The following is a 15,590-nucleotide window of genomic DNA, read 5'->3' as shown; positions in this document are numbered from 1 at the left end:
GAAATCCATGGGTAATGTACTAATTTTAATTGTATCTCGTTCTCTGTTAAATTTTGAAAATGAGTCAGTCTCTCATAGTGCAATGGCACTGCCGGTGGCTCTAAGTAGCCTACGCAGTGGTCACCGTGGGACCTCACACATTGTATCGACATCTCTAAAGCGGACATCTGACCTCCGTCGCAGAATCTTCCAGTATTTTTGCTCGGCCGGTGGCTTCCATCTTTACTTCACTACCTCACCGACCTCAATAAAGCAAATAGGCTGACACCAATTTGGAAGTCAGCCTCCCCATTGCCATGCATACCTGCCTTATTAGCGATGTTGATCCCGCACTCACAGACACACCGACATCTACCATCAACTCCTCTCAACCGGCGCCTCCATCTACGATGCCTGCAGACTGTTGGACGGTTCTACTGGATTACGGTCATCACAGGTTTTTCTGTATATTTCCACAATGGACGATGTGGCCCGTCTTCTCGATACCGACATGACTATCTATCGACGCTTCTACCAAGTGGAGCCTACTCCTCCGAACATCACCGCACAGCTGAACGCAGATCCAGCTACCCTGCTCGCCGAACTCGATGCTCAACCCTGGACGTCGCAACAGCAGTCCTCGCCCTCTTTTTCGACTTACCCCACAACTACCACTACCATCTCCACGACCACTACGTCATCTGCTCATTTCCCTTCCTATGTTCCCGTGACTACTCTCACATCATGCCATCTGTAGCCCGTAATGACATCAACCCTCCCTATTTCTTCCATCCATGCACAACCTCGTCCTGACCAATTTCATGACAACACCTTGGACTCGTCCGCAGCAGTGCCGCCATCGCCACCATCGCCACCAACATCTTCGCCGGACGCCGCCACAGAAGCCGCCGCAACATCATCATCGCCAACACAGCTATCTATCCACGCTATGTCTAGCTGCGTCATAGAACCTACCATCTCTGAACGGGACATCCTTCGAGAACTCCAAACAGCAGGCGTCCCCACTTTATGTATATGGTACAACTACATCTTCCAACCACCGATGATGTACAACACCTTATTACCACCGGCGCCAACATCTACCGACATCGCTACAAAGAGGAGCCTTCTCGTTCGCCACCCCAAGCTATTCGCTTTCCCTCCAACAATACCTCCAACATTACCTATCGTCACCCCCGGCCAGCCTTTCTCCTTTTCAACCCATTCAACCCGCTTGTCCACCCCTTCCTCCAACTAATTTCTTCCCTCGAACCTTTCCGTCACTAGACATCTTTCAACTCCTCACTACTTCCCTCTGTAATCTCACCGCCACCCTCCAACTCCTAACCTTCCATCTTCACCCTAGCATGCTCCTCTAACTTACACACCTCCCACACATCCCCTCTATAACTCCATCTCCATAGCCAAGAGGCCCCTTCTCATCTTATCTCCATCTTAACTTTTGCACATCGTTTTCCCCGCTTCTTCATCCTCCACATCCCTTGCTTCTCGCACTTCACCTGGCCAGAGAGAAAGAGCATTAACCTTTGAGTGGCCCACCATGAAAACCTATTCGTATTCATTCGCCTCCACGGGGGTCAGTAGATGCAGAGTGGCTCTCGGCTAACAAGTGGCCACGGCTGGTCCGTGATCCAACAGCTCTGCACTCTGACCGGTCAAACAAGCAGAAGTGGAGTGGCCACGACTCTACCGTGGCTCTACGCCTCTGCATTCGGGAGACGGGACAGGGCTGGACCTCACGGCTGTCCTGAGAATGGTTTTCCGTGTTTTCCATTCTACTGCACTAAGGCAAATGCCGGGACAGTTCCTAGTATAGGCCACGGCCGCCAATCCCCTCACCTTCTCCGTGCATCTCCTTCACCGCAACAAATCTCCAAGCCTGAGAGATGGTGTCACCGTCTAAGAGGCCCTCCTCCCCATTCCGGGGAGGAATGAAAACGTTTTTAGCAGTAGGGGGCCTCCACGGTATGTAGGTGTTCTATTTACCAACTTATGAGCCCGGTTTAGCGCACTGGGTCGAAACGATGGCAACTATGAATGAGTTATTAACAGTTAAATGTATAATGTCCAATAACGGACCAACTATATTGGTATTATTATTTATACTCGTCTTCTTTTTTTTTTTTTTTTTTTGCTGACGACACGCGACGTTTATTTTCATACTATAGTTTCTTTGAGTTTGATAGAGTTGCCGTGCTGTTTATTAATCGAGTCAAAGCAATATGGTCGTTGTTGGAGCGAAGTTGTGTCTGGAATTGTGTAAAAGGCCCGAATTAAAAGGTCTGGATATTTGTTAGTGGTTATTTATGTTACGATAATGCTTTGTAACATGAGTAAATTCCAGTGCTGAAGTCACTTATTAATGTCCAGTGTCTGGGAATAATTGAGGGGCGTTTTACGTAGTTGCAGGTATTGAGTCGTTTTTATTCTGGATTTTTGTAGAAATTTGTTATGATGACAGTTTCTAATACATGTTGCAGGTTGCGTCTCACGCTTCATGTAATAACCAATGAATCAATTCTACACTCTTCTTGCTGTAGGTTTTGTTGTGTACCTGAATTTTGTCCGGAACGTTATGGCGTGGAGATCTCACGGAAAGAATAATGCCGACATGGTTCGCAACTTGAAAGGTAAGATGTTTACATGCGTAATTCTTGAAGTATTATCTGTTCAAGCATGACATAAAGTTATAATTAATTTGTATGCGATACTATAGATTTACATTCCCGTGATTCATTCTCTTCTCTGTGTCCTAATTTTTAGTTGTCAAATTTAAAAGAACGCCTTTATTATTTTCTTTTAATGAGATTTGAAGTCTTTGAGAAGTATGTGAATTCTGCTATTGTTTTAAACTGTAATGCTTGAAGAATTATTTAGCCTAAATTTTGTAAGATATAATATTCGTCTACCTTCCAGCTTATGTGGTGCTGCAGTGGCAGAAAAATGTTATTTTAAAACTTCACTTTTCTGTTAATTTTTTTTTTTTTTTTGAATGAGATATGACTTTTCCTACAGCTTCTCTCTCAGAAAATAGCCAGTAAATGTGGAGCCGCTGTAATTCTACTGTTAAACAACTTTTCTGTTGGTATGTGATCTAAGGGCTTTCAGCAGTTTTAAGATCCATATTGTTTATGATGATATAAAGTCGGTGATAAGTTTCAGCTGTCAGACATTGACTACAGGCTGTTTATTTAAGAAATTCAGTGCACAATTTTGTGGGACCCATGGGATGATTGTTGCAATATTCATGTAGGCTAATGTAGCAAGTTTGGAAATTTGAATAGCAACTGGCAGACAGTTCTATAAGGAATAATTTTGTCTTTTATGGAAAATTATGAATTATATGTTACAACAACCCTGTGAAATGTCTTAATGAATTTTCATGATCCATTTCATTAAATTATTGTGCATGTATAGTACGTGAACCTTTTCTTGATACCAAGTTCCGATTCAGCACTAGGGAGCTCAGGTGTCAAGAAAAGGTTTGCGTACTATAGGTAAGGGAAAATATATGTAGCATCTCTGTTGTTGGTTCTTTTATGGTACAGTTATGTAACTGATAGCTCGATATTTAAAAAGAATGAAGAATGTCTGTTATGTTAATCCTATGAAATTTCATGCAGTCACTCTATTTGAAGTTTTGATACAACATAGGCTACTTATTATCCTTGATAGCCTCTATGTGTTGGCATTTTTGTGTAGTTTGAAGGCCGGTCTCCACTGATTAACATTTAACACCATGTTAAATTTAACGTGTTACAATTGAAATGTGTATTGTGATTGTGTCTTCCAATTGACTTTGCATGTTAACTCAGAATGTTGAGGTTAACACTTTTAACATGTTAAGTCAATTACCTGGTTGTTCGTGAGATATCGGCACTGCTTCGGCAACTTCCATGATGTTTCCATGCCAACAGGTAGCCTAAACGACGCAAACGACGTGCTTCTCGTGAAGTAGGATTATAGTTACAATACTCATTCTCTTTGTTACAAGCTACAAATACAGTACACACACGTATGTCGTTCTCTCTGCACTATACCAGTACTAACGTTTATAGTCAGAAATCAAGTGGAGCAAGGAGATTACTCTGGACTTAATTAATGATATAATAGAAAGGCCTTGTTTGTGGGATGTCTCATCAAAGGAACACAGAGATAAAGCGAAGAATGCCGACTGTTTCCAGGAACTCAAAATGATCTATAATTGTTCCCGCGAGTGCATCGAAAAAAAAAAACTAGGGTCCCTCCACTCCCAGTACAGTCGAGAATTGTAAAAAGTTCAGAAAAGTCGGGCACAGGAGCGGACGAAGTTTATACTTCAAAGTGGTTTGCTTTTGAAGTGGTGAGTAGGGTGAGGGGAGGAAATGTGCCTATTAAAACTGCATTTCTAAATCATAACAAGAAGCAACAGTGGCAATAACAAATGCCAAATCATCTTCATCTTTTTTTTTGCTAGTGGCTTTATGTTGCACAGACACAGGTAGGTCTTATGGCGATGATGGGATAGGAAAGGCCTAGGATTTGTAATCACTTATAATACCTTGCAAAATTTTTCATTGGCTGATGATGGCATGGGAGATGTCAAAACCGGTACCATAATGATAATAATAAAAATGTGATATTTTAATTAAGTCACTATGTCAATGTATTGAACAGGTGGAAACCCTTTATCCTTATTCAACATTGAAAAGGATAATTGCAGTATTCTTCACTAAACGAGGTATCCTGACTCGGGTTGTGCTAGAAACACAAAGGACAGTTACTGTGAAGTGGTACAGTGAAACTTGTCTGCCTCAGGTCATCCAGGCTCTCAAGCGGTTCTGTCCAAGTTCACGGTTCATCACTTGGATCTTGCATCACGACAATGCTCCAGCACATTGTGCTAATGTAACAATGGATTTTCTTACCAGATCAGGGTTGACTGTGCTTGATCACCCTCCATACAGTCCTGATCTTGCCCCGTGTGATTTCGCACTCTTTTCAGAAGTGAAGATGAAGCTGAAAGGGCGGCGTTTTGCATTGGACAAGGAGCTTCTGGCAGCATGGGTTCATGAGTGTAAAAATGTAACCGAAGAAAAGTGGCAGAGTTGGTTCAGTGACTGGTTTCAACGTATGGAGAATTGTATTGAGTGTGATGGAAATTATTTTGAAAAAGTCTAAAGCGTTCACTCACATTGCAAAACTTTCCTAGTGCCCTTTGTGTGTATATATATATATATATATATATATATATATTGTTGTTTTCTTGTTTTCTTTGATTTTCAAAATTACTGTGGCTGCAAACTTCATTTTACTTCTTTCTACAAATGCTGATTAAATGTTATTTTCTTTTTATTCAGTGTTTAGAATCTCTAATTCACTCTTTGTGCATATACCAGAGGTATATAAAATAGGCCTGTATGAGACAATTAATGATGAGTGGTATTTCAGCCAATGGAATTATCCGTAGCCAGGTGGTGGAGAATGTGATGCTCCGTGTGGATCGTGGAAAATATGCTGTGTCAAACCCTTACATGGATGCACCTCAAGGAATAGGATATGGAGTCACTATAAGTGCTCCACATATGGTAAGTTTAATGCTTTGTAATATTGTTTAAAAATAACAAGAATCTAGATGAAAATCAAAGCAAATATTGCCATTGATGCTTTCACGGCCTGAACTTATAGACATGATATAGGCTTTTTGGCTTATGCCATGTAAAGAAAGTTAGGTGAAATTCTTTACATTTCGCAGAGAACTTTGCGTCTTCAGAAGAAAATCTCGACTGTCCCAGAGAAACTACCAAGGAAAGCTCACAGAAGGAAGAAGTGTAGAAGTGAACTGCCTACCTGCTTTATATTCAAAACACCATAGATCGAATTGCCAAGGTCCTCTGCAAACACAATATAAAAGCCGTGTTTGGCACTGTCACTAAAATTTCTCATAGTCTGGGTAAAACCAAGGACAAATTGTCCCCCCTTTTACATCCTGGGGTATACGAAATTCTCTGTACTTGTGGTAAGGTACACTACAAAATTACCTGTACTTGCGGTAAGGTATACATTGGCCAAACATACTGGTCCAGTGGTACTCGTATCAAGGAACATGAACGAAATATTAGTCTCAACCAGCCAGACAAATCAGCAATAGCTGAACACGTTCTATGTTGGGTCATGATGTTGTGTTCCAAGATGCTCAAGCTCTTACCCACACTAGACACTTCAGGTCCAGGATTATACGGGAAGCTGTGGAAATATAAAATAGTATAACATTTATTTTTCTTCCACCTATTCAATACAATCAATCATAAAATCAAGGTTTAATCCTCATTAAAATATGAAATTATACATGTTTCGCCCCTTTTAAAGGGTATCATCACCTCAAACCCGAACCAGGTACCTGTTTAAAATTTAACCTATGACTATTAAAAGAATTGTTAGGAACATTTGAGAATTTAACATTAATATGTAGGCGTTATGTAAGGAACTAGATTAGATACGAGAAGAATTAAGATATTGATGGCCAAGGCCATAGTCAAATGTAAGATATGACTTAATTAAACTAAATGGTACAAAATGACAATGATGAGTAATGCTCCAAGTTAAAAATATTTTATGAGACTTAATGAGGAAATACATTCCAACCCAATGAAGTTTTTGGCGTAATATTAAATCATATACTACGTTCTTGTGTTAGTTCTTATTTTGAAGGAATTAATAAAGTTCCAGTGTTTTTAGCTTGCAACTTGTGGAGATAGAAGTTACTTTTTTGTCGCCGTTCTAGTTAAAAACTATTATTAAGCTTTAAAATTAGTGACAACTTGATGAATTCGTTATGGTGTCATTGGGCCAACTTTTTGTGTTGAACTCTATTCCTATGTTGTTGGAGTATCTTGCAGTTATGACAATATGACGTTAGCCTGTTGGTCGAAAAGGGGGAATCAGCCTGTAGTGTAAGTTGTAAATATCATGCTGTCAGATGTATGCAAGCTCTGTAAAATGGAGAAATTTAAAGTTCACAAAATTGAAGAAATGAAAGGAAACGAGGGGATGATGAACAAGTAGAATATAAGTACTGCGGTGTTGACACTTACTTTTAACTCCGCTGGAATATTACCTTGTTATGTGAGGGGTTTTTAGAGTACTGGCGGTTGCCGATGTTCTGCTTCTCCTATTGTAAGTGTGTAGTCTTACTGGAGGGGAGTGAACTTGAGAAGGCGGGGCTATGGGCTTGCGGATTGTGCGTGGTGAGGAGTTGCTTGCATCTGGTGGGGAAGGAGGGCATGATGAGTTTGTCAGCCTAGCGGGAGTGCGTATTTTTTTTGTCCTAAAAACTTTAAGGGGAGATATATAGGCAAAATATGACTCGAAAATACATTTTTCAAATTAATTATTTTATCATAGCACTGAGTCTCATAAACATATTCCCAAAGTTTCGTGGCAAAAAAAATGTACCTAAGTGCCATAAAACAATAAAAATTCACGTACGTGGGTTCACCCATGCCCACCTGTCAAAGAGTAGTTGCCTGCTTGTAAGTTTTATTCCCATTTCTTGCAGGTACTTTCAAGAACTGTTACTTTTTTTTTGCACTATTCTTGTAGGCAAGACTGGGGCAATGATCTAGAAGGCTATGTGTTTGTCCTTATGTGATTTGTTACTGTTGAAACTGTTTCCATGTAAACATCAAGTAAAATATGTAAACTAAAGTCTTTTGCTATTTGTGTATTTGTTAATCATCTATGGGAAGATCATCTAGGTTTTTTTGAGAAAGTTAAGAAGACTCAAATAGAGCATATAACGTCAAAAAACAAGACATGTTTTGCAAATAAGGTTAGAAATCCTACTTCACCAATAACGGATGAATTTGCAGGAGACAATGCTGGAAATATTGTTCCCCCAGTGAAAACCACACCAGCAAGTGCCTCCCATCAGAAACTAAAACTTGGACTGTTTGAAGAGAGTGTGAAATGTGACATGAGCCTAAATAGTGGTTTTAGGTTAGTTGACATTGAACTTCTCTCTGCTGCTATAAATATTGTTGTACACAGTGTGGAAGTCAGAGTATGCATCTTATTGATGATGGAAAGCAAATAGGTCTTGCTTGTAATCTCCAAATAGTGTGCGATAACTGCAAAGGTAGTCAGTCTGTGAAAACTTCAAGGTCTGCTAACTGGCAATATGAAGTAAACGTTCGATTTGTGTACGGAATGAGATATATTGCAATGCGTAGGGCATATCCAGAAACGGATGGAAAGTAGGCTGAGGAAGGTGGTAGCTGATTCGAAAGGGAAAACACTGGAAGAGGGAAGCCATTTGGTGGTAAAAATAGACTCGCTGCCAGGAGAATAAATGATATTCAGTGCTATTATGATATGGCAGTCAGGAATAACATACAGGATGTGAAAACAATGCAAAAAGCTGTGTGGGCTATTTACTTCCACTTGCTGTCAACAGATGAGCACCCAGAACAATGGTTTGTGTCTGGAAACATTGTGCAAATATAAAAAAAAGCACAAATCAATGAAGAACCATTTGAGCATAACAATAACCTTCCTGCAGCCATGATGAATGAAATAAAGCATACTTTTAGAGTCTTAGGCCACCCAGACTTGCTGAAGAAATGTGTCCATGGCATGCAAAATCCAAATGAGAGTCTGAACAGTCTCATTTGGAAAAGGTGCCCAAAAACCACATTTGTATCAGCAGAGGTTGCACAGATTGCAGCTCTTGATGCAGTAGTAGTTTTTAATAATGGCAATTCTGAAGGGTTGACAATTTGCAACCTCGGTTTCTCTCCAGGTGAATTCACTTTGAGGATTTTAAAAGACATTGATGACAAACGTGTTGCTGCTGCAGATGCAGCAGTGGAAACAATGTCTAGATTTGGTCAGCACATGAGGGCATCAAAGAGAAAGAAACCACTACTTGAAGAAAGAGACTCAGAATACGCATGTGGTGAATTTTAGTGAAGAAATCCAAGTCCAACTTTAAATGCATTTAGGAACATGATTTTTTCACATTCCTGCACCTTTTTCTCAGAAACTATCATAGATTATAACTTTAAATTTTGTACAGATGCACATGTAAGTTCAGTAAAAGTTTTGGTTGAAGGATATTTTGTTAAATTAAAGGGTACCTATGTTACAGCCATGAAAATATTGTAAAAAAAAAAAAAAAAAGGCCCAAAAAGGTATGAAAATTTTAAATACCTCATTTTTTAAACTACTTTACTTCAAACATTTTCTCATCCACCGATTTCTTTGTACATACATTAACTAAAGCTGCACTGAATTGCAGATGTCTATCACCAGCGGTGTAAGAGAAAAGGGAACATAACACTTTTTCAAAATTTTTAATTTAATATAATTATTTTAAATAATAAGTCATGGTGCTGAATAAATTTGGTAGTATTCCTTAAAGTATTCTGTTTTCAGTTGCTAAGTTTGTTTCCTAGGTTTAATAATAGCCGACACAGTTTCATCACAATTGAGCGCGATCTTAAAATGTAAAAAAATATTGATAAAGGTAGACTCCTGACCAAATTCAAAAACCTTTATATTTTTTGCGACCAGAAATACACTACAAATCAAAACTTACTCCTTCCCATGCGCAACCCGCCTTCTCAAGTTCAAGAGAAGCAGAATGTTGGCGACTGCCAGTACTCTAAAAACCCTTCACACAACAAGGTAACATTCCAGTGGAGTTAAGTGTAAACACCACAGTACTTATATTCTACTTGTTCATCATCCCCTCATTTCCTGTCATTTCTTCAGTTTCGTTAACTTTATATTTCTCCATTTTACAGAGCTTACATACATCTGACAGGGTGATATTTACGACTTGCACCACAGCCTGATTCCCCCTTTTCGTCCAACAAGCTAATGTCAGATTGTCATAACTGCAAGATACAGCAACAACATAGGAATAGAGTACAACACAAGAAGATTGCCCAATGATACCATAACGAATTCGTCAGGTTGTCACTAATTTTAAAGCTTAATAATAGTTTTTAACTAGAACTGCAACAAGAAAGTAACTTCTATCTCCACAAGTTGCGAGCTGAAAACACTGGAACTTATACTAATTCCTTCAAAATAAGAACTAACACAAGAACATAGTGTATGGTTAAATATTACGCCGAAAACTTCATTGCGTTGGAATATATTTCCTCATTAAGTCTTATAAAATATTTTAACTTGGAGCATTACTCATCGTTGTCATTTTGAACCATTTAGTTTGAGTCATATCTTACATTTGACTATGGCCTTGGCCGTCAATATGTTAATTCTTCTCGTATCTAATCTAGTTCATTACCGAGCTCGATAGCTGCAGTCGCTTAACTGCGGCCAGTATCCAGTATTCGGGAGATAGTGGGTTCGAATCCCACTGTCGGCAGCCCTGAAGATGGTTTTCCGTGGTTTCCCATTTTCATACCAGGCAAATGCTGGGACTGTACCTCAAGGCCAAGGCCGCTTCCTTCCCAGTCCTAGTCTTTTCCTGTCCCATCGTCGCCATAAGACCTATCTGTGTCGATGCGACATAAAGTCAATAGCTAATCTAGTTCCTTACATAACGCCTACATATCAATGTTAAATTCTTAAATGTTCCTAACAATTCTTTTAATAGTCATAGGTTAAATTTTAAACAGGTACCTGATTGGTTTTGAGGTGATGATATGGCTGATGATACCCTTTAAAAGGGGGCGAAACATAATTTCATATTTTAATGAGGATTAAACCTTGATTTTATGATTGATTGTATTGAATAGGTGGAAGAAAAATAAATTTTATGCTATTGTGTATAAATTACATTCAATATGGATTTCACAATGATTCTTATAACTTGTAAAGCTGTGGAAATACGTAGAAATACTAACAGTTTCAACAGGGACACTGGCTATCAGTTAAGTAGCACGTGGTTGCCAGCCATTAAGGATTTATGTTGGTAGTTCCCTTCCGTATCTCTTCTGTATTGTTATTTCATTTCGGTGTTTTCCAAATTCATACGTTCCTCATTGCCAGATGTTTCATTCCAGGCTTGTGTAAATGTCATACTTTCATATGTGCATACACCTGTTACGTTATGTGACCCTCTCAGACTTTTATCACACAATCTATAGTGATTTGAAATTGTATACTACCACATCTCCTAACCTGTCAGCCAACATTCTGATGACTTTTTTCTTTCCACCAACGGGACTTGAACAGATCAACTACAGTATCAAATGATATCGATTTAACGCCTTAACGATAGTGCACTAGAAACATTACCATCAAAATTACTGGAGTTTCTGTCTAAAAGGGTAGCAAAATAAAAATTGTATTGTATGGATTTAGAGAAAACTGGATTATTGATAACAGATGTTACAAGCATTTCTTCAGTTCCCATTTCCAATTCTGTCCTGGCTGGGTTATGAATTGAGGACCTCCATTGTTGCCTGTCCACCACTCTTTCCCTGCTTCTAATATTCTTTTCCTTTCCTCCTATATTCTCCTCCACTGTATTCATCCACCTCTTTTAAGGCTGTCCTTGTAGTCTCGTTTCTGTTCTTTTCTCTGTGAATGCTTTCTTTGGAACTCAATCTTCTCCCATTCGCATCATGTCTTCATACCATTTCATCTTGTTTTGTTCCATCCTGTCGTCTAGTTTAGAAACTCCAATCCTCTTCATTTCTGGTTCTATCTTTTCTTGTCTTCCCTACGATAGCTCTAAGGATTTTAACTTGGCTCCCTGAATTCTACTCTCATCTAATTGGTTCGTCATCATCCGTTTCTGTTGTCCAGCTCCCACTAGTTTGGGGTGTTTATGGCACCTTTTCTTCTTCCTCTGTCCAACCACCATTGTTCCTCATTAACTGTGGTTCCAATCTAGGATTCTTGTAATTATACAATCCATGATCATTATTGACCACCTTAGTCTGAGTCTCCCTCTGGTCGTCCTTCCTTCACAATAAACTTAATTTTTTTTTTTTTTGTCGTAGTCTAATATAATTAGGAATTTCAAAACAATGTCCATTTTTGTTGCAACAATGGAAATATCGCTATTTTAGGTGGACTACAATATCACTACCAGTAAGAAAGCATTTCATTAAAAGCTTCATTTGGAGCATTGCAACCTATGGCTCTGAAACCTGGACTCTGTTACAGGCTGATAAGAAAAAAATAAATTAATTTGAAATGTGGTGCTGGCGTCGAATGTTATGAATTTCCTGGACTCACAGGCTAACAAATGAAGTTCTCAAGAGAGCTGAAGAAACCATCAGTCTAGAGAAAATGATCGCGAAAAGATGATGTAGTTGGACAGGTCATTTACTCCGGCATTCATCATGGTGCACCACACTGCTTGAAGGGAAACTGGAAAGAAAGACTAGAAGAGGACGATCTAGAGCAGGGTTCCTCGATTGCATTAAAGGGCGACGTCCATATCAACTAATCAAGCAGCTGGCTCAGGATAGAAGGTCGTTGGACGAGGACAGTCATGCTACCCACCAACCATCAGGTTGAGGAGAATGAGAGAGAGAGAGACAATCGTAGTCTTGCGCGCCCACTGACGCAACAACTTTTGTTGTGCCCTCCAGAGGGTTAACCTCTTATATACTAAGTAAATAAATATGCACCTCTGCTCTCTTTATTTGGTCAGTAGTTCTCTGTTGCATACATTGTGCCTATAGAAACATATTTGCAAACCTGTAAGTTCATGAAATCTACATAAGTAGTTTGTACACAAGCAAGACCATGCTGAAGAGAAATGTTCAGTAACATCAAGACGGTGGACGGATGAGAGATGCTTTTGAGTGAATTCTTTTATACTTTCATACTGTTTGGTTTTATGATATTCAAACATTTTTTCCCCTCACACCTTCCTACTTGCCAACTGCTTACAAAATAATAATATAATAATAATAATATTGGTTTTATGTCTCGCTAACTACTTTTACAGCTTTTGGAGACACCGTTGTATGAGAATTTTGCCCCGCTGGAATTCTTTTATGTGTCAGTTAATCTATCGATGTGAGGTTGAAGTATTTGAGTACAGTACCACCAGATTGAGCCAGGATTGAACCTGCAAACTTGTGTTTTTTTTAAAAAAAAGGTACTCTCAACAGTCTGAGCCACATCACTGGGTAATTATTCAATAACCCAGGGCACAACAAATCCAGGTTGTCATGGTGCCTAAAATTCCTTTTTTTTTTTTTTCAAGCTGAGTATGATCTCCCCCTTTATATTTTTAATTCTTACTTTGCTGTCACTGAACTATTGCAAAACACATGCAATAATACACAACCCCTTGACACTCCATATGATTTATCCAACTCTGTTGAAGAGGGCCATGAGGTTAGGTATCGGCGGGGATCTTGGTAAATATGGGCGATTTCTGATTTGAATGTTGTTACCATTTTAAATAATAATCAAGGTCGCATTATATGAACCATAGAAGAAATATTAATGTTAAGTACGAACATTTGGGTGTCGAGAAAACTTCTTGTAAAGAAAGTATTACCAATGTAGAAATAACTCGAATATACTTCTCATGTAAATTACATTAATAATATCCTGCAATGCTCCTTTACTGTCAAAATGGAATCTCTTTTGTTGTTAAATTGATTATTTTAACAGATTTGTTATTGTAAAGTGAAATAGAACGTACTCTCGCAGAATTTATTTCTCTATCTTGACAGCATATGAAGCTCCTAGGCATTGACACAAAAGGCGTGATAAGGATGTCTTATAAAGTATGGGTTTTTCCTTTTATGATATATATATATTTTTTTTAGATAGGTAGATAGATAGGGCCGATTGCAGAAACAGTGTTTAGACGATGTCTACGGTTAAACAATGCCTAAGCATGGCTGCCGCATTGCAGAGATGTTATTTATCACTTAGTCACTGTCTAAAACTGATGTTCAACCGATCATGTTTAAACACTGCAGAGAGCACTGTTTAACCTCAAATGAGAGGAATGAATCACAATCAGAAGTTATGTACCATGAAATATGTAATTTGTATTACCATGTTGAGACGATTCCGGGAAGAGGGGTTAGTCCGACGGCCTCTCTGTGGTATGTCATAGAAAGAAAGAGATTAACCTTATCAATACTAAATTTATTAATGATTTTTAAAACAGGACCGGTTTCGACTTATCACAAGTCATCCTCAGCTGTCATTTACATATACATTAGAATACATGTTATAACAGTTGTATTTTACAAATAAACATGTCATGTTTGATAGGCATTAGGTAGTATATCTAGAAGTGAAATTCTGCTTCTTACGTCTAAGTGTAGAGGATCAAGAATATTAAAAAGATATCTATCTTTAACACATTAAAAGGATTACAACACATGATAAAATTTGTTGTTTACACCTGACCTTGAATATAGCATTAACGTTCAAGTTTTACTAGTAATAGTTCTTTAAAAAGACTTACATATTGCGTTGTTTTTAGTCGACTAAATATGCTTAAATGTAGCTGCACATGCTTATACAGTATACTTTTTATTAGGCTTAAACTTTGTCAAAATGAGTAATGTGAACCCGAATTTGAAATTACATTAACAAAGTGAAATGCGTTTGAAATAACAGTAAGCTAGGTAATTGAAACCTGTGTTGAATGACTCCTTCAATTATATGCTATTTAAAATACATTTCATGCAAAGAAGACATTAGCACACTTCAATATATAAAAAAGTTGAAAGGTATAAGACAATCATATAAAATCACAGCAATAGAACCCGCTTTTGGGTGGTTAGGCCGTGTGCATTATGCAGAGTTTCGTCCAGACGTGCCATTTGGACTCATCAGCTGGAATGGCACACCCCTCCAGGACTCTGACACAATCATATAAGTTTTGTGAAATTCATATGAAGTATTGTTCTTTCTTCATCCGTATGTGTCAAGTTCAAATGGGGTAGTATACTTTATATAAACTTTGTCAAAAATAAATAATGTGAATCTGAATTTGAGATTGCGTTGAGAAATGAAATGCCAGGTTGTTTCACAAATAGGAAAAGTCCATCAGTATTGACCCCCCCCCCCCTCTCTCTCTCTCTCTCTCTCTCTGTGTGTGTGTGTGGTCGTTTTCCTTCTCATTTCCTTGTATGCCTGCTTTAGGAGTCTTATTTGCCCAAACTTCATCTTCTCTGCATTAGTCCTGTCCTGCAATCTCCCTGCATCAGTTTTCTGTCTTGTCACTTAATTGCGGACCCTGACTCGTCTTGATTTTTCTTGTATTTCTGATGAACCTCATTTCAATTGCTTGAATCCTATTCATGGTACTCTCGATCATTGTCCTGTCAGCTGAAGTGTATGCCGGTATTGGTGTAAAATGTCTTGTAGAGAACCGGGTTGCATTTTGTTGGCACATCCTTGTCCCATATAATTTCTCACTCTGGTAGAAATTTGTGCTTTGTTCAATTCATGTCCCTATTAACTCTTCCATCCTCTTGGCAGAGAACTACGTAAATATTTAAAGCTATCGATTATGTCCAGAGTTTGATCCTTAAGTTTGCCTCTTCCTATTCTGTTTCTCCTTCTCACTACCATTGTCTTACTTTTAGCTATGCTTATTTTCATTCCAAAATTCTCAATTTCCTGATTTCACAATTTAACAT

General features: G+C 38.5%; 1 protein-coding gene across 19 annotated transcripts in view; it reads left to right on the top strand.

Moving 5' to 3' along the window:
• The first annotated feature begins 2,187 nt into the window (after nucleotides 1-2,187).
• Nucleotides 2,188-15,590, top strand: part of Pcmt (Protein-L-isoaspartate (D-aspartate) O-methyltransferase) — a 94,152-nt gene continuing 80,749 nt past the window's right edge. For 17 of the 19 annotated variants that reach the window (XM_067153931.2, XM_067153922.2, XM_067153925.2 and 14 more), the window contains exons 1-3: nucleotides 2,188-2,280; nucleotides 2,541-2,630; nucleotides 5,431-5,567. In XM_067153931.2, coding sequence (XP_067010032.1) covers nucleotides 2,223-2,280; nucleotides 2,541-2,630; nucleotides 5,431-5,567 — 285 coding nt within the window. In that variant the 5' untranslated portion in view covers nucleotides 2,188-2,222. Of the gene's footprint in view, nucleotides 2,410-2,480; nucleotides 2,631-5,430; nucleotides 5,568-15,590 lie in introns of all 19 variants that reach the window. The other 2 variants (XM_067153919.2, XM_067153926.2) reach the window with 2 other exon arrangements.

This window comes from Anabrus simplex, chromosome 9, assembly GCF_040414725.1.
Source record: "Anabrus simplex isolate iqAnaSimp1 chromosome 9, ASM4041472v1, whole genome shotgun sequence".
In the NCBI taxonomy this organism is placed as follows: domain Eukaryota; kingdom Metazoa; phylum Arthropoda; class Insecta; order Orthoptera; family Tettigoniidae; genus Anabrus; species Anabrus simplex.
The sequence above is the reverse complement of the archived record's forward strand: the minus strand, read 5'-3'. Positions and strand labels throughout refer to the sequence as shown.